At 38.2% G+C, this 18,941-nt stretch overlaps 1 protein-coding gene across 1 annotated transcript in view; it reads right to left on the bottom strand.

The window, feature by feature from the left end:
• The window catches only part of GCH1 (GTP cyclohydrolase 1), a 57,761-nt gene that overhangs the window by 11,157 nt on the left and 27,663 nt on the right, over positions 1–18,941 (bottom strand). The window contains exons 2-3 of the mRNA XM_057730190.1: positions 15,753–15,862; positions 3,815–3,870 (exon numbers count right to left, since the gene is read on the bottom strand). Of these exons, the coding sequence (XP_057586173.1) occupies positions 3,815–3,870; positions 15,753–15,862 (166 nt within the window). The remainder of the gene's footprint in view (positions 1–3,814; positions 3,871–15,752; positions 15,863–18,941) is intronic.

Raw genomic sequence — 18,941 nt, forward strand, 5'->3', positions numbered from 1 at the left:
CAGATGAAGCAAAAACTCTAAATATAAAAATAAGGCCACAAAAATAACCCCCAAAAAACATGAATTTATGACTACGTAAGTTTTAAACTTCGTAAAAAAATAATTTGTTTAGAAAACAGACAAATGACAAGCCTGGAAAAATTATTTGCAGCTTTAACATTCAGAGAGCTCATACAAATCAGTATTAAAAAGACAAGCAATCCAGTGGAAAAATCAGCAAAGACTAACAGCAGGAAGTTTCTGAAAAAATTCAACCTGACTCTATTAAACGCAAATTAAAACAATAGGTACCATTTTTTTTAATTACCTGTTTGGGTTTCACACTTTTCAGTATTTGGCCAAAGGGCAGAGAAACACATGCCCTTAATCTATTATTAGGGTATAGATTGGTATGATCTTTTTGGAGAGCAATTTGGTAACATCAAAAATTTAGCTACCCTTAACCGAGCAAATCTTACTCCAATTTTACAGACTCAAAGTATGGAAATAGATTTAAATGTGCACCAAAGTTTTTTCCCCCCCATTTTTGACAAAAGTCTCAAACTGTAAGCTATACTTATACCCAAGACTGGTTAAATGCATTATATTAAAGAAATGCTGTGGCCATTAAAAACTTTTTTAGATTAAAAGATGTCCAAGGAATTTCAAAGTATTTTAAGTTTCAAAAAAAAGTAGTATAGAATGTAGGATATGATCTCCCCTTTTGCCTTGTTTAGCTAGCAGTGTTAAGCCTACATGCTTGTGTTTGCATTGAAATCTTCCAGAAGGATAGTGAAAGATCTCTAGTGGGGAATGTTAAATAGGAAAGAAAAGTTTTCCCTTTACTCTCTCACTTATATTTAACTGGTATGTTACTTTCACAGCAGAGAGAAATAGGAAAAAAAAATGTGCCCTTTGTAGTCTAATGTTCCCTTTGTAATCTAATATACCCTTGTTAACTATCTCCCAGTCACCTCTGCCTAAATCTCTTCTATCAATCAACCTGCTCCCTATCCACTGGAATATGCCTCCAAGCCTCTGATTTGCTTTTGTTTATGCACTAACTATACCTAGAGGAACTTCTTTTTAGAATTCTGCTCAGCCCTCCACCTCTGGGTCTCCTCAACCCTGCCAGGTCATAGCCATCTTGGCTCCTCTGAACTCAGAGCTCCTAACCAGACACGCCCGTGACACCTGCGGCCTCGTACTGTCTGCTCTCCTTGAGGGCAGGGGCTGTGTCCTACCTCTCTCTAGCAACCACACTAACTGGCACAGTGTCCTTTCACAGTAGGTGCCCAATAGTTGAACCATGGCTACCTGAAGCACTATAATTCTATATTCAAGATTTAATTGTGTTCACTCAATTATTCTAAGGCATGAAAATGTTCAATGCATTTTCAGCAACAGAAGGAATTTCTATTCAAACTAAATTTACTCTAGAATTCTACTAGAGTTAAACCAGATCAACTCACTTCTGGCATTTTCTTGTACTTAAAGCTTTACTGTTTGATATTTGACTTCCCTGGCACTGAAAGGTCATTCGTTTAAAGGCAAGCATATAACAAACTTCACATACAAGATTAAAATGCGCAGTGAAGTTCTGCTAAGATATTCAGCTTTCTTTATTCCTCTTCATTCCCTAAATATTCCAACTTCTTATAAGGAATAAGCAGTTAGATAATATCTTAGGCTTCTGTTTCATTTAACAGACCCTTTATTCAAAATTTTTACAAAATATCTGAGTTCAGTTCTTTGGTTTACTGTTCCATTTTTTTTCTTACGTTTTAATCCTATTAGTATAAGGACTAATCCCCATACTAATAAACTCCTTTGTATTGTTCATAAAAGCTTAATTATTGGAGAGATTTTCCTTTCATTAGGAAAGGAAACAACCAAAGAGTATTTCCTTCTACCCCCAAGTCACCACTTTTTCCAAGATCTCACTGGACCACTCTCAAATCCATTTCTATAAAGTGTTACCCATGGTCCACACAGTGTGGTCTTCTAGAGAAGACTGCTTACATTAAGACTCTGCCTTGTGTGGTCTGCCAAGCTTTTTATAATATGAAAACTATCTATTCTACACCTTTCACTTGTGGACAGTCTGATACAGGCAAGAGCAGTACCAGGATTTCTACATAAGGTATAGGACTGGCAACCTTGCTGGAAGAGAGGACACCAGGGGACTGGTCCTACAGCTATGTCTGCAGAGCAAGCCTGTTGATCTTAGACTATGCATTACAAAAGTAAGAATTACCAATAAAGACACTTGTATTCAGTTTATTATAGTTTTATCTCTTGGGAGTAAGTTATTGGGGAGGAGGTTGCTAACAGAAATTGTAATAAGGTTAATTACCCCATCACCACCAATACTATTTTTCAGCCACTCCTTGGCACTGCCATTGGGTACAGATCACTGAAAGGCACCAACATGTTTGCATATTTGTATTAAGAGCCTGACTGCAGTGAAGCAATTATAGTTATGATGAAAGAACATCTTTTCATGGTACCAAGTAGCCCGGTCTGGTAGTGAGACTGCTGAGTAGGAATGAGAGCAGAAACTAGGGAAGTTAAATTTCTCTCTTCTACCTACTTTCTCCTTAATCCCTAGAAGAAACGAGTAAGAAGGTGGAAGCGAAAACAAAGTAAAAAGAACAGCTGTGGAAAGCAGGCATCAGATTGCAGGGGTGGTGTTTACAGAGTCCAACAGAGAATTGAAAAAGATCTGGACCACCATTTCAGGATTGTCTAAGTAGAGAAGAAGCAGGAACATACCAGAGCCACAGAACAGTAAGTTGGTCACAAAGGTATGTTTATTCCAGCTTTGATATGGTCACTTTCACCTCAATCAAGTTATCTGAACTTAGCTTGGTTTATTTTTAGAAGGAGGGGGGACACTTGATTGCTTTCATTACCTACTCCTTCATTTTAACTCTCCTTCGATACACACACCTCCCAGTATTTCCCCATCACCCACAACTCATTAATTCTAAACAAGGAAACTACACAAAAGGGTATTTAGGTCTAGCCCTCAATACTTCATTGTCCCTATCAGAGACATATGAACACTGACCCTCAAGTTGACTTCTAGTTAAACACAGGCAGCCATGCTTGTGTATCACCACTCTTTCCTAAAACTCAAAAATGGTAGCAAAGGCCTGAACCCACAGGATAAATAATGAAAAAAGACTAGCAAAAAGCGAAATTGAGAAAGGAGAGTAAGTATTGTCTCAGAATAGAGCTAAGGAAAAAAAACAAACAAACCTGAAAAAGCCAAGGAAGGCAAAGTCTTGGATCTGTAGAGGCAAAAGAACCAGAAGTGAACCAGCTGGCCCTGAAGGACCCAGAAAGATGTGTGGAGGTACCCAGGTACAGTGGAAGGCAGGGTTGAGGCCCCAATGATGGTTTGTTTAAAAGTGAAAAGTGTAGTGCAGTTAGACCTCTGCCCAGGTCTCCTCTCCCGCCCTGTTAGCTAAACCACTGTTAAAAAATGAGGGCTGAACTGAGTGCAACCTCAGGTCCCCTCCAGTCAGGGAAGACTACTGAAAGAAGTGTGAGGTAAGGCTACAAGGATATGTAGGTGGGAGGTAGAGAAGGAAGGCAGGATATAGGGGACTGAAAAGGAAAGGGCATTTGTGTTTCAGATCCTCTACATCTGTCTTAGACTATACTTACTTTATAGTTGCAGAGACAATATATAGACAGTAAGTTGGAATGTACCTTCCAAATTAGATCCACACTTGATCAAGGGACAAACGAAGCCTGATAAGATTCTCACCATGTACAGGCAGGTCCTATAAACCTGTCGTCTTATTCACTACACAGTCATACTTACCTAGCAAGTTTGCTGAGGCCAAGAACTTGCTTGTTAGGGAGATAACCGATATGGACCTTTGGAGAAAAGACAGAAATCACGAGCTAAGTGACACAGTACTTTGTGACAAAAGGAAACAACACAGTATACTTACTATGTAGTTCAACACAATGAAAACATACTTTTAAAACATCTAGAAGCTTTAAGACATACAAAAATGAAGCACTTACATAAGCAGTTAAAAAATTACATAAATGAAGTAAAAGGAAAATAAGAATGACTATTAATAAAATGTCAAATTTGAAGTATAGTCATGGTATTTCCTGGTGAGGTTAAACTCTTGATACAATTCTTAAAATCTTTCCTCTGTTGAGTGTAAACTTTCTCAAGAAAGTGCAAATTATCCCACAACAACATTAAAATATAGCTAAGAAATGGCTGAAAACTGTAACTATAAATACTGCCATTCCACACATCGTGGTGGCATTAAAAATCTCACTGTTGCACAGAAAGAGGGTCTCCATGCCCTCTGTCATGCTGGGCAGCCCCATTTCTGAGCTGCTGGAGAACACCATCCTCCTGATAGGAAAAAAAGGACACAGCTACAAGTTACAACTCAGAAAGAACCTGGGTCCTAAGACCTAACTTCTGTAGGACCTACTATAAGGCAAAGCCACTTCTGTAATCTTAAAAAGCACTGATAATATCTAATATGAAAATGTCACATATCTTTCAGCCCAAGTATTAAGTATAAGGGAACATTAGTTCTCCAAAAAGATTAATAAACGGTCACTTATAGGCAATCAATTTATCTAACATAAAATGATCAACTCATTTGCATCATGGTTTGCCAGCATTTGTTCACCTAATATTTACTGTACATTTGAATATAGGAGTAATTAGTGTTGTTTTCTTTCCCCCATATATTAGGCACTATGCTTTGGGAATCTGAGAATACCAACTCATTGCCTTCCTGGTCATCAGAAGGAAAAAGTTAAGTAGCACCTGCACATTGGGTATTTCAAAGAAAAATCAGAGTTGAAACTGTCCCACAGAACCAAGGTACAGAAGTACTATATAAAATTTATATACTTATATGCAGAGCTATAAATTTGTTTCTACTATTTTTAGTCTTCCCAAAGCTCCTGTCATCTAAATGGGCACTTTTTTTTTTCCTGCCATGTCATGCAGCTTGTGGAATCTTAGCTCCCTGACTAGGGATCGAACCTGGGCCCTCGGCAATGAAAGCACTGAGTCTTAACCACTGGACCACCAGGGAATTCCTGTAAATGGCCACTTTAGACAATCATCACTGAACAATATGTTTAAAAACTGAGTAAGAACACAGACAGAAGTAATTAGAGCAGAAGGTAAGAGGATATAGTGGAGGGGCTTCCTAGGTGGCGCAGTGGGTAAGAATCCACCTACCAATGCAGGGGACATGGGTCCGAGCCCTGCCCCAGGAAGATACCACATGCCGCGGAGCAACTAAGCCTGTGTGCCACAACTCTTGAGCCTGCGCTCTAGAACCCGTGAGCCACAACTATTGAGCCCATGTGCTGCAACTACTGGAGCCCACGTGCCTAGAGCCCGTGCTCCACAACAAGAGAAGCCACAGCAATGAGGAGCCCACGCATCACAATGAAGAGTAGCCCTCACTCACCGCAACTAAAAAAAGAAAGCCCGCGCACAGCAAAAAGACCCAACACAGCCAATAAAATAAATAAATAAATAAATAAATTTATATATATTAAAAAAAAAAAAAGGATATGGTGGAGAGAGCCTGACTATATAAGATCAAACTCCTGGGTCTGGCCAAGTCATAGCCTCTTGGGCCTGATAATCTCACTTAAAATAAAAGGTAGCCATGAGCTCAAAGCTTCCCTCATTTCCGAAAATCCTGAGCCCTGCTGTCACAGCCCAGCATCATTAATTGTGGGACTACCAGACCATATGTGTCTCCTCATGTGATGGAATATGGAATCCTCAGCACCCTGATGAACTACTCTTGTCAAATATATTTAACCTTAAACATAGGAAGTTTTAGATCTAATCCAGGTTACAGAAAAATCCAGAGATTAAATGGAGCAAATCCAGAAACTGACACTCTTTACAGAAAACTGGCCTAGTTTCTTCAATAAGAGAATGTCAATGGGATGGGGGTGGGGGTGAGGCTGGCAGTACAGACTACTTTAGAATAAGACTTAAGATGCATAACAGCCAAATGCTATGCAAGTACAATTGTGTAACCCTTATTTGGATTCTGGTTTAAACAATAGCAAGACAGCTAAGACCTGGGAAAATGTAAAATGGGTTAGTTATTAGATGCTATTTAGGAATTACTGTTATATTTGTCTATGGTGGTGCTACTGTGGATAAGGAAGAATATTTTAGAGATATGTATTAATAATTAGTAATGAAGAGTCATGTTGTCTAACATACTTTGATATATTGAAGGATTTACTGACAAGTTTTTAGGTTGATAATTAAATCAGAATTATGTTTCTTAAAAAAAAAAATCCTTATCTTTTAGAGAAATATGCTGGAAGAAATTAGAGGAAAAAAATGTTATCTAGGATTTGCTTCAAGGTAGTCCAGTGGGGACATATATAGAACAAGAGTGGTCCTTGACTGATAACTGTTGAAAGTGGTTGATGGGAACATGGAATGTTATATACTAATCTACTTATTCTTAGATATGTTTGAAATTTTCTATAATAAAAGGTTTTAAAAAGAGATACCACTACACACACATGAGAATACTGAACTTTTTAAAAAGACTGAAAGTGCCAAATGTTGATGAGGATATGAAGTGACTAGGACTTATGAGAATATACAAAATGTAAACTGGTACAACCAATTTGAAAAACTAAAAGTCAGTATTTAATACGTTGAACATAGGTACACCCTGTATCCCTGCAATTCCACTCCTAGGTATATTCCTATAGAAATGCATGCGAGAAGAGGATCAAGATGGTGGAGCAGGAGGACATGGAGCTCATCTACCCCCACAAGCACATCAAAAGTCCATCTATACGTAGAACAACTGACATAGAAAACTGGAAACTGGCAGAAGATTTCTTACATAACCAAAGCTATATGAAAGTTCTCCATGTAACCAGGTAAGATGAAAAAAAAAAAAGGCACCAGGACAGGACCAGCACCCCTGGGAGGTATCTGTGAAGGAGGGAAGGTCCACAGGGGCAGGCCCTCTCCCTGCGTAGCCCCCTTGTCCACTGGGAGGTTTGCCAGAATAGACAGAGGGGCTGGAGGGGCCTGGACTCTACTCACAAGGAGTGCACACTGCTGGCCTGCTAGCAGTCAGGGGAGAGAGATGGGCACTGATGGCTTCCGCCTGGCCACGCTTCCCAGTCCAGGCGGGTCGGAAGAGTGCTGCTAGTACACACAGTGGTTAGGCACTGAATCCTGGATGGACAAGTCCTGAGACAGGACCCAGTCTAGCTGCAAAGAGACAGTCCAGGGGGCCTGGGCCGAACCTCGAAGCCCATTGTCAGCACTTACACGGTGGGGCAGTCCAGCCATGGCAGACTTTGTCAACACACACAATGGATGGCACCACAGAAACATCTTGGGTGGACACCCCTGGGGAGGCGTAAACAGTGGTTCATTTCCTGGTAGGGGCACTCCAGGTCTGCCCACCCCACACTACAGCTTGATGCCAGGTCTGGGGCAGACTGGTCCTGGAAGAGGTCTGCCAGAGAGGCAGCTCAGGTCCCAGGCAGCAGCACAACAACCTTGATTCCTGCAGTCACCACACCCTGGCCCACCAGCACCAGCCCACTCCACATCACAGCCTAGCGCTAGGTCTGGGACAAACACAACGGAGAAAGGGACATGACCTTGGGCTGCTTCTGAGCACAGCCGCAGACACCTGCATGGGCAGTGCCTAGGTTCACTGTGACAATGTGGGCCTCGCTTGCTTCAGCAGCCACATCATTTGAGATAGGACATGCATTCAGGGGCAACTGAGCCTTTTTTGAACCTGACCCTCTGGGCTTCTATTCCAACAACTGGGGAGCAGACCCCACCCTTGACAGTGCTGTGACAGCCATGGATCAAAGAGGATGCTCCACCCAACATCCAGCTCTGGCTCTGGACACAACACCAATCACATCCACTGTCAAGAGGATAATGGCCAGTACACTTTGAGGAAAGACACAGCTGGCATGCATACCAAAAACAGCCCTTGCATCAAAAACAGTGGACTCCCACAGTCTACATAGGGACACTCCCACATTAAAACACCCTTTCAAGACCACAGTAGGAAACTGTTTATCCTAAATTCACAGAGATAAAGTAAAACAAAAAAGCAGAGGAACTACTCACAATTAAAAGACAAAAGAAATCCCCTGAAAGAACTAATAAACAGACTTCACCAGTCGACTAGACCCCAAGTTCAAAAAAGAGGTAATAAAAATGCTAAAGATTATAGATAGAAATGCAGCTCACTGTAACAAGGAACTAGAAACTATAGAGGAACCAACCAAAATTAGACACCTCACTTGCCAAGGTAAAAACCAATCTAGAAGCAATAAAACAGAAGAATGAATAAATGATCAGGAAGATAGAATAATGGAAATCATCCAATCAGAACAGCAGACAGAAAGACAACAAAAAAAATGAAAGCAACATATCAGATCTGTGGGATAATATAAAGCATGCCAACTGATGCATAACAGGGGTTTCAGAAGAAGAGAGAAGATCGAAAACATATCAGAAATTATGGCTGAAAACTTCCCATACCTAAAGAATGAAATATACCCAGGTACCGGAAGGATAGAGGGTTCCAAACAAGATGAACACAAACAGACCCAGACCAAGATATATCATAATTAAAGTGGCAAAAGTTAATGTAAGGATTCTAAAGGCAGCAAGAGAAAAATAGTTATAAGGGAACCCCCCCATAAGGCTAGCAGGAGAGTTCTCTGCAGAAACTTTGCAGGTGAGAAGGGAGTGGCATGATATATTCAAAGTGCTGAAAGGGAAAAACCTGCAACCTAGGATACTCTACCCAGCAAGAATATAATTTAGAATAGAAGGAGAGACAGAATTTCTCAAACAAGCAAAAACTAAAAGAATTCAGCAATACTAAACTACCCTAAAAGAAATATTGAAAGGTCTTCTCTAAACAGAAGAGAAGCAAGAATCTACAGGACAGGACTTCCTAGGTGGTGCAGTGGTTAAGAATTCGCCTGCCAATGCAGGGGACACAGGTTCAAGCCCTGCCCCAGGAAGATACCACATGCCTTGGAGCAACTAAGCCCGTGTGCCACAACTATTGAGCCTGTGCTCTAGAGCCTGTGAGCCACAACTATTGAGCCCATGTGCTGCAACTACTGAAGCCCACACACCTAGAGCCCATGCTCCGCAACAAGAGAAGCCACCACAATGAGCAGCCATGCACCACAATGAAGAGTAGCCCCCACTCGCAGCAACTTGAGAAAGCCCGTGTGCAGCAATGAAGACCCAACACAGCCAATAAAAAAAATAATACTAATAAATCCAATAAATAAATAAATAAATTTATTAAAAACAAAGAATCTATAAGATAGGAAAAATCACAATAGGAAAAGTAAATATATAAAAGGACTGAAGATCACTTAAATAAGTCAGTACATAGATTAAAAAACAATAACTGAATCACTGTGCTGTACACCTGAAACTAAGATGACATTAAATACTTAAACAGAAATTATTTAAAAAAACACTGTAAAAAACAAAAATTTTGTAAATGCAATTATAACTATAATTAACAGCAAAAGAATAAACATGAAGATGTAAAACAGGACATCAAAACCATAAAATGTGGGAAAGGAGAGTATAAAAATGTAGATCTCTTAGAATGTGTTCAAATTTATATGATATGATTATCAGTTTAAAGTAAGTAGATATAGTTATGGGTCAATATACTTGAAAACCAGGATAACCACAAATCAAAAACATACAACAGATTCACAACAAAAAGGAAGGAACTGAAGCATAATATAAACAAGAACCATCAAATCACAAAAGGAAAACAAAGAAATGAACAAAGAACTACAAAATCAACTGGAAAACAAGGTTTAAAATGGCAATAAGTACATACCTATCAACAATTATTTTAAATGGCAGTGGACTAAATGCTCCAATCAAAAGACATAGAGTAGCACACTGAACAAAAAGACAAGAAACTAAAATATGCTGCCTACAAGAGACACACTTCAGGGCAAAATACACAGATTGAAAGTGAAGGGATGAAAAGAGATATTTCATGCAAATAGGAATGTCAAGAAAGCGGAGGTAACAATACTCATATTGGACAAAATAAACTTTAAAACAGAGTCCATAAAGAAAGTCAAGGACATCATATAATAAAGGGATCAATACAAGAAGAGGATATTACACTCAACATATATGCACCCAATATGGGAGTACCTAAATATATAAAAATACTAACAAAGGGAGAAAGTGACAAGAATACAATAATAGCAGGAGACTTTAACACCTCACTGATATCAATGTATAGATCTTTCAGACAGAAAATCAATAAAGCAAAAGAGGTCCTAAAATGACACTAGACCAGTTGGCCTTAATTGACATCTATAGGATGGACACTACATTTAAAAAAAAAAAATTTGTTTTCAAGCATGCATGGAACATCCTCTAGAATAGACCATACACTAGGTCATAAAACAAATCTCAATAAATTTAAGAGGATAGAAATTACTTCAAGCATCCTTTTTGACCACAATGGTATGACACTAGAAAGCAACCACAAAGAAAAATGGGAAAAGAATAAACACATGGAGGCTAAATAATATGCTACTAAAAACCCAATAGATCAATGATGAAATCAAAGAAGAAATCAGAAAATACCATGTGACAAACAACAATAAAAACACAACCTTACAAAAATCTATGGAATACAGCAAAAGCAGTTCTAAGTTCAGAGCAATACAGGATTCCCTCAAATAAGAAAAATCTCAAACAACCTAACCTACCACCTAAAGAATTAGAAAAAAAGCAAACAAAACTGAAAGTCAGCAGAAGGAAGGAAATCATAAAGATCAGAGAGAACATAAATACAAGAGAGATTTTAAAAAATAGAAAAGATCAATAAAACCCAAAGCTGTTTTTTTGAAAAGATAAAACAGACAAACCTCTAGTCAGGCTCATAGAGATGTAAAGAGAAAGGACCCAAATATACAAGAAATGAAAGAGGAGAGATAACAAGCAATACTGAAGAAATACCCCCAAAAACAAAAAAAACAAAACAAAAAACAAAAGACAATACTATGAACAGTTGTATCCCAACAAACTGGACAACCTAGAAGAAAAGGACAAGTTTCTAGAAACAGGAACTTCCCTGGTGGCACAGCAGTTGAGAATCTGCCTGCCAATGCAGGGGACATGGGTTCAATCTCTGGTCCAGGAAGATCCCACATGCCACAGAGCAACTAAGCCCATGGGCCACAACTACTGAGCCTGTGCTCTAGAGCCCACAAGTCACAATTACTGAAGCCTGCGTGCCGCAACTACTGAAGCCCACACACCTAGAGCCTGTGCTCCACAACAAGAGAAGCCACCGTGATAAGAAGCCCAAACACTGCAATGAAGAGTAGTCCCAACTCGCCACAACTAGAAAAAGCCCGCATGCAGCAACAAAGACCCAATGCAGCCAAATAAGTAAATAATCTTAAAAAAAAAGTGTTGTATTCATTATGTTGTATACTACTGTGTTATTTTTTAAAAAAAAAAGTTTCTAGACCATATGGCCTGACAAAACTGAGTCAAAAATAAAGATAATTTGAACAGACCAATCACTAGAAGTAAAACAGAATCTGCAATAAAAATTAAAAAACAAAAACAAAAAAGCAAAACCTTTCTGCAAACAAAAGTCCAGGACTTGATGGCTTCACTGGGGAATTCTACCAAACATACAAAGAAAAACTCACACCTACCCTTCCCAAACTATTCCAAAAGTCTGAAGAGGAGGAAACACTCTCAAATTCATTCTACAAAGCCACTATCACCCTGATACCAAAACCAGACAAAGACACTACAAATAAAAGAAAATTACAGGCTAATATCTTTGATGAATATAGATGCAAAAATCCTCAATACAATGTTAGCAAACCAAATCCAACAACATGTAAAAAGGATCATACACCATGATCAAGTTGGATTCATTCCAGAGTTGCAAGGATGGTTCAACATACAAATCAATGTGATACACCACATTAAAAAAAGGAAAGACAAAAACCACATGATTATCTCAATAGATGGAGAAAAATTATTTGGAAAAATTCCACTTCCACCCATGACTCTCACCAAAGTGGGTACAGAGGAAACATATCTCAACATAATAAAAGCCATTTACGACAAACCCACAGCCTATATAATACTCAACAGTGTAAAGTTGAAACCCTTCCCACTAAATTCAGGAGCAAGACAAAGATGCCCATTCTCACCACTCCTATTCAATATAGTGTTGGAAGTCCTAGCCATAGCAATCAGACAAGAAAAAGAGAAAGTACCCAAATTGCAAGTGAAGAGGTAAAACTGTCACTATTTGCAGATGACATATTTCTCTATATAGAGAACCCTAATGACTCCACACAAAAACTATCAGAACTAATAAAAGAATTCAGCAAGGTAGCAGGGTACAAGACTTAATATACAGAAATCTGTTGCATTTATTTACACTAACAATGAAATATCAGAAAGAGAGTTAAAAGAAAATTGTTTAAAATCACATCCAAAAAAAACCCTAGGACTAAACTTAACCAAGGAGATAAAAAACTATACACTAAAAACCATAAAACATTGATAAAGTAAACTGAAGATTATTCAAAGAAATGGAAAGATATCCCATCCTCTTGGATTAAAAGAATTTATCCTGTGAAAATGGCCATACTACCCCAAGCAATCTACAAATTTAATGTGATCCCTATCAAAACACCCATGACGTTCTTCACAGGACTGGAACAAGTAATACTAAAACTTAGATGGAATCACAAAAGACCCAGAAATGCCAAAGCAGTCCTGAGGGAAAAGAGCAAAGCTGGAGGCATAACCCTCCCAGACTTCAGACAATACTACAAAGCTACAGTAATCAAAACAGCATGGTACTGGCACTAAAACAGACACATAGATCAATGGAACAGGATAGAAAGCCCAGAAATAAACCCATGCACTTATGGTAAATTAATCTACTACAAAGGAGGCAAGAATACACAATGGAGAAAAGACAGTCTCTTCAACAAGTGGTGTTGGGCAAGCTGGACAGCTACATGTATATCAATGAAATTAGAACACTCCCTCACATTATATACAAAAGTAAACTCAAAATGGTTTCAAGGCCTAAATATAAGATATGACACAATAAGAGAACACAGGCAAAACATTCTTCGTCATAAGTCATAGCAATATTTTCTTAGATGAGTCTCCCAGTGCAAACGAAATAAAAGCAAAAATAAACAAATGCGACCTAGTCAAACTTACAAGATTTTGCACAATAAAGAACACCATCGACAAAACAGACAACCTGCCTAATGGGAGAAAATATTTGCAAATGATGCAACTGACAAGGTGTTAATGGCCAAAGTATATAAACAGGTCATACAACTCAATATCGAAGAAAACAAACAATCCAATTAAAAAATGGGCAGAACGTCTAAATAGGCATTTCTCCAAAGAAGACATACAGATGGCCAACAGGCACATGAAAAATGCTCAGCATGCTAATTATTAGAGAAATGCAAATCAAAACCACAAGGCGGTATCACTTCACATTGATCAGAATGGCCATCATCAAAAAGTCTACAAATAATACATGCTGGAGAGGGTGTGGAGAAAAGGGAACCCTCTTACACTGTTGGTGCGAATGTATACTGGCGCAGCCACTATGGAAAAACAGTATGGAGGTTCCTTAAAAAACTAGAGTTACTATATGATTCAGCAGTCCCGCTCCTGGGCATATATCCAGAAAAGATGAAAACTCTAATTCAAAAAGATACATGCACTACAATGTTCAGAGCAGCACTGTTTACAATAGCCAAGACACAAAAACAACTCAAGTGCTCATCAACAGACAACTGGTTTAAGAAGATATGGTATATATATACAAGCCATTAAAAAGAATAAAGTATTGCCATTTGCAGCAACATGGGTTGACCCAGAGAAAACAATACTAAGAGAAGTAAGTCAGACAGAGAAGACAAATATCATATGATATCACTTATATGTGGAATCTTAAAAATAATACAAATGAATGTATATACAAAACAGAAACAGACTAATAGACACAGAAAACAAACTTATGGTTACCAAAGGGGAAAGGGATAAATTAAGATACAAACTACTATACATACAATATATAGGGAACAAGGATTTACTGTATAGCACAGGGAACTACATTCAATCTCTTATAATAGCCTATAATGGAAAATAATCTGAAATGTGTGTGGCGCGCACGTGTATAGCTGAATCACTTTACTATACACCTGAAACCAAACGATATTGTAAATCGTATGTAATTTAATCTCTACTTAAATTAAAAAATTAATTAGTGAGTTCCCTCGTAGCCTAGTGATTACGATTCCGGGCTCTCACTGCCGTGGCCTGGGTTCAATCCCTGGTTGGGGAACTGAGATCCTGCATGCCATGTGGCATGACCAATAAAAAAATAAATAAAAAATTTCAGACAATTAAAATAAAAAATAAATAAAAAATTAAAAAAGAAATGCATGCATCTGTGCACCAAAAGAATGCTGGTAGCAGTATTGCTTGTAATAGCCAAAGACAAAACAAAACAAACAAAAAAACCACCACCAACAATAACCAAAAAACCCAAACAGAGAGAGAAGAAACAATACAATTATCCTCCAAGAAGAGAATAAGTTGTGGTATATTTGCACAACGGAATTATACATAGCAATGAAATTAACTACAATGACAGGCAATAGCATCAATGGCCCTTTCAATGCAGAACAAAAGAAGCTAAACAGGAAAGAGTACATGTTGTAGACTCCACCTATTTATATATAGTAGTTGAAAAACAAGCAAAACTAATCAATCTATAATGTTAGAAATCCATATACTGGTTACCTGTGGGAACAAGATGGGTTAGGGATTAACAAGGAGCACAAGGTGAGCTTCTAGGACACTGATAATGTTCTAGTTCTTGGTCTGTGAGGTAGCAGGAAATACCCTAATGATTTGTGCATTTTTCTACATTTCACTTCTATAAAAAATGAAAAAATACTTTAATAAAAAAATGTGAAGCAAATGTTAACACATTTAAGTGATGGGTGTATAAATATTCATACCACTATTTCCTGTAAGTCTTCTATTTGAAAAGTATTAATAAAAAGTCAAAATAAAATAAAATTATGATATGCAGGGAGGGAAGAAAGAGGACAACTCTTGGTAGCCCACATGTTCTCAAAGAGACGTTTAACTACAACAAGCTAGATAACATTATTTAGCTCACAGATTCATTTTTCCTAAAACAGAAAGGGTTGGAAACAAATTAAATCCACTAATACTATAACCTCTGCCACAAGAAATTCTGCAATCATTACTGTTCATGTCATATTATACAAAAGTATATCTTGGATCAAATATTATTTAGTCAAAATAAAGGGCAAAGGTTTTCAGAGCCTGCAGCAGCTACCTTAAAAAAAAAAAGATGGTCTTTAATCTCATTATTTTAACCTATTAACATGGTATTTACTGTGAAATGCTTGCCCAGAGGGCCTTCTGCTACTTTGTTTTTCTTTTTTTAATTTCCAGCTATTAGATTAGTAGGGTTGATAAAGAGTAAATGTTTATGTGTAATTCTAAATATCTGGGATATTAAGAAACTGCAGGTGACAATTTAAAATATAATTATCCTAACTTTAAAACTGTCATTGTGCTTTTAAACACTGTTAGGAAACAACAGAGAAAAACTTACCTTTCCAACAAATGGAACTAGATGATGTTCACACATGGAAAACATGTCTATGTCTTTCACAATCACCATCTCATCATGATCTTCATCAAATATAGCATCATTTAGGACATCTGAAATCAAAGGCTTGCTTTAGTAACGTTTCCAATTTTATAGTAAGATAAAGAATAGAAAAGCTAACATCCTGTAGGTAAGAATAAACTGACAGTCAACATAAGAACATTAATCCTAACTAAAATATTAACGGCATGCAAATTAAACTAAAACTAGTTTTCTCCCACCAAATTAGCACAGTCTTTTTCTTTAAATGGTGGGGAAAATCCTTATCATATCGTATTACATTAAAAAATGCAGGATTACCAATGTATTTGCAGCATAGAGAGGGAGACAAAAAGAGGGAGAGAAGAAAGGAGATAAATTACACAAAACAAGAGAGTGGGTATTTCTGGTGTTAGAAATGGTCTACTTTCACTTTCTTCCTTTCATTTTCTTGTACCTAACACTTTCTCTATAATAAATGTATAGAAAACCATATCTGAGAAAAAAACAATCCTTAGCTCTTGTACTTCTGAAGCTAGATCCAGATACCCATATAAACTTGTTCTCTGTTATTAATACCCTGAAAATTTTTCTACTCTTATAAAATTTTCTAGTTATTGTATGCAAGCATCAGACTCATTCTAAACAGTTGCCTTCCTCCCTTCCTAGGGAAATTAATACTACATTTTTTATGTGTGTGCCTGTCCAGGTTGGCTTTGGGTGATAAACAGTGTCTTGTTTAACCTCTGGACTCTGTCACATATGGCTAGGCTTACAACAGACATTTAGAAGCAAAAACTTTATTTTTAAAAACTGTACTCATATCTGAACAGCCTGGCAGACTAGATACATTCAAGCCATCCAGCTGCCTGATTTCAAGGATTGGGGGATTACCCAATCTACACAGAGTGAGACAGAAGGGAGGAGATGAACAGAGCTTTGTAGCCACCTACTGCTATTTCCCCTTGAAAAGGCAGACTGCTGAGTGAGTCACAGCGAAGATGTGCGAATGTCCACCCACACAGCCTGACCTTCAGTGGCTGTGTTGCTACTAGAAGACAGGCTCACAGATATTGAGTCATCATTTAACCACAGTTGTCGTCCCCCGATTTAGGCTATTCAGAGACACATCTGACTGTGTAGCAGAGCAGTCATTAGCATGGTAAACAAAAGTGAACATGCCGGGTTCAGACACACAGATAAATACGACTGATAAAATTCAAGGGGGAGCAGGCTCAGGGTCATTCTGTAAGTAAATACTCCTTCTGCAAAAGCAGTCTTCTATTCTGAATACTCTGCCCTAACCTTCAGTTGTATTTTGGAAAGAAGTCCAAAAATAGATCCTCAGAGCTCCCCAAAGTATCCTGGAGTTCTCCATGATTTTAATGTAATGTTATTGCCACGCATAGCTTATTAAAATCTCTAGTCACATAAGGAATCGTCCTGAAAGTAAAACAAAAAAACAAACAAAAACTTCTCTTAAAGAACAAAAGAAAATTGCCAAATATACAAAGTGTTCATCTGTTTCCTCTGGCAAAGAATGATAGCATCCCCATTCTAAGCTCTGACATTAACCATATGGCACGTGTTAAATGCTGACCGAGTTAGGCTTATGTTAGCATCTGGCTCCATCATTAACTGTTGAACCTTGGGCAAGGCACACTGTGCCTCAATATTCTCAGCTGTAAAATGGGCATGAAAAAAGTGATATCATGGAAAAAGCATATTCACAGGGATATCCTGAGGATTAAATGAGATAATCCACTTGTGTTTAGAAATATGCAAGTGGGGTAAGTGGTAGATAATATCATTACTATTACTATAATTAAAATTAAGAGAGTTGCTAACCTATGTTCCATGCACATTGATGTACATTAGAATTGAAAAAACAATAATTTGCTTCTAAGGAACAGACTACAGAAAAGGAAAAGTAATAACTTTACTATGGAGAAACCTGGCAGACCTACTTCAATCAAGTAATTAAGGTTAAGTTTACAAGTAATAAGACATACTATCATGTAGCTCCTGACATAAGACCATGAGAAGGGCACATCACATCTGTGGTATTCTTCCCAAAACTCTGTAACTTCAGTCTAATCACCACACAAACTGAGGGACATTCTACAAAATACCTAAACAAGTACTCTTTTTAAAAAGACGCAGGGACGGGACTTCCCTGGTGGCACAGTGGTTAAGAATCCGCCTGCCAGTGCAGGGGACATGGGTTTGATCCCTGGTCCGGGAAGATCCCACATGCCGTGGAGCAACTAAGTTTGTGTGCCACAACTATTGAGCATGTGCCCTAGAGCCCGTGAGCCACAACTACTGAGCCCACGTGCCACAACTACTGAAGCCTGCATGCCTAGAACCCATGCTCTGCAACATGAGAAGCCACCACAATGAGAAACCCGCACACTACAATGAAGAGTAGTCCCTGCTCTCCATAACTAGAGAAAGCGCGCGCAGCAACGAAGACTCAACACAACCAATAAATAAATAAATAAATAAGAAAAAAAAAAGACACAAGGACTTCCCAGGTGGCACAGTGGTTAAGAATCCGCCTGCCAATGCAGGGGATGCGGGCTGGATCCCTGCTCCAGGAAGATCCCACGTGCCATGGAGCAACTAAGCCTGTGCACCACAACTACTGAGCCTGCACTCTAGAGCCTGTGCGCTAGGGCCCGCAAGCCACAACTACTGAGCCCGTGCACCTAGAGCCTATGCTCCACAAGAGAAGCCCCTGCTTGCTGTAACTAGAGAAAGCCCGCTCACAACAACAAAGACCCAATGCAGCCAAAAATAAAAAAATAAATTTATAAAAATAAATAAAAGCAATGAAAAAACTAAAATTCAAATAAAGCCTGTAGTTTAGTTCATTGTGTTGATGATTGTACCATGGCCATGTGAGATATTAGCATTAGAGGAAGCTGGGGAAAGGGTATATGGAATCTCTCTATACTATCTTTGTCATTATTCTGTAAGTCTAAAAGTAGTATTTCAAAATAAAAAGTTTTAAAAAAAAAGCAACAGAACAATGTCCATCATCTGGAATATATAAGCAGTGGAGCACTACTCAGCAATAAGATGGGAAAAAATACTGATACACGTACTAACAAAGAATTGTACTAAGTGAAAGAAGTCACATACATACAC

Source organism: Hippopotamus amphibius, chromosome 4 (assembly GCF_030028045.1).
Source record: "Hippopotamus amphibius kiboko isolate mHipAmp2 chromosome 4, mHipAmp2.hap2, whole genome shotgun sequence".
NCBI lineage: Eukaryota > Metazoa > Chordata > Mammalia > Artiodactyla > Hippopotamidae > Hippopotamus > Hippopotamus amphibius.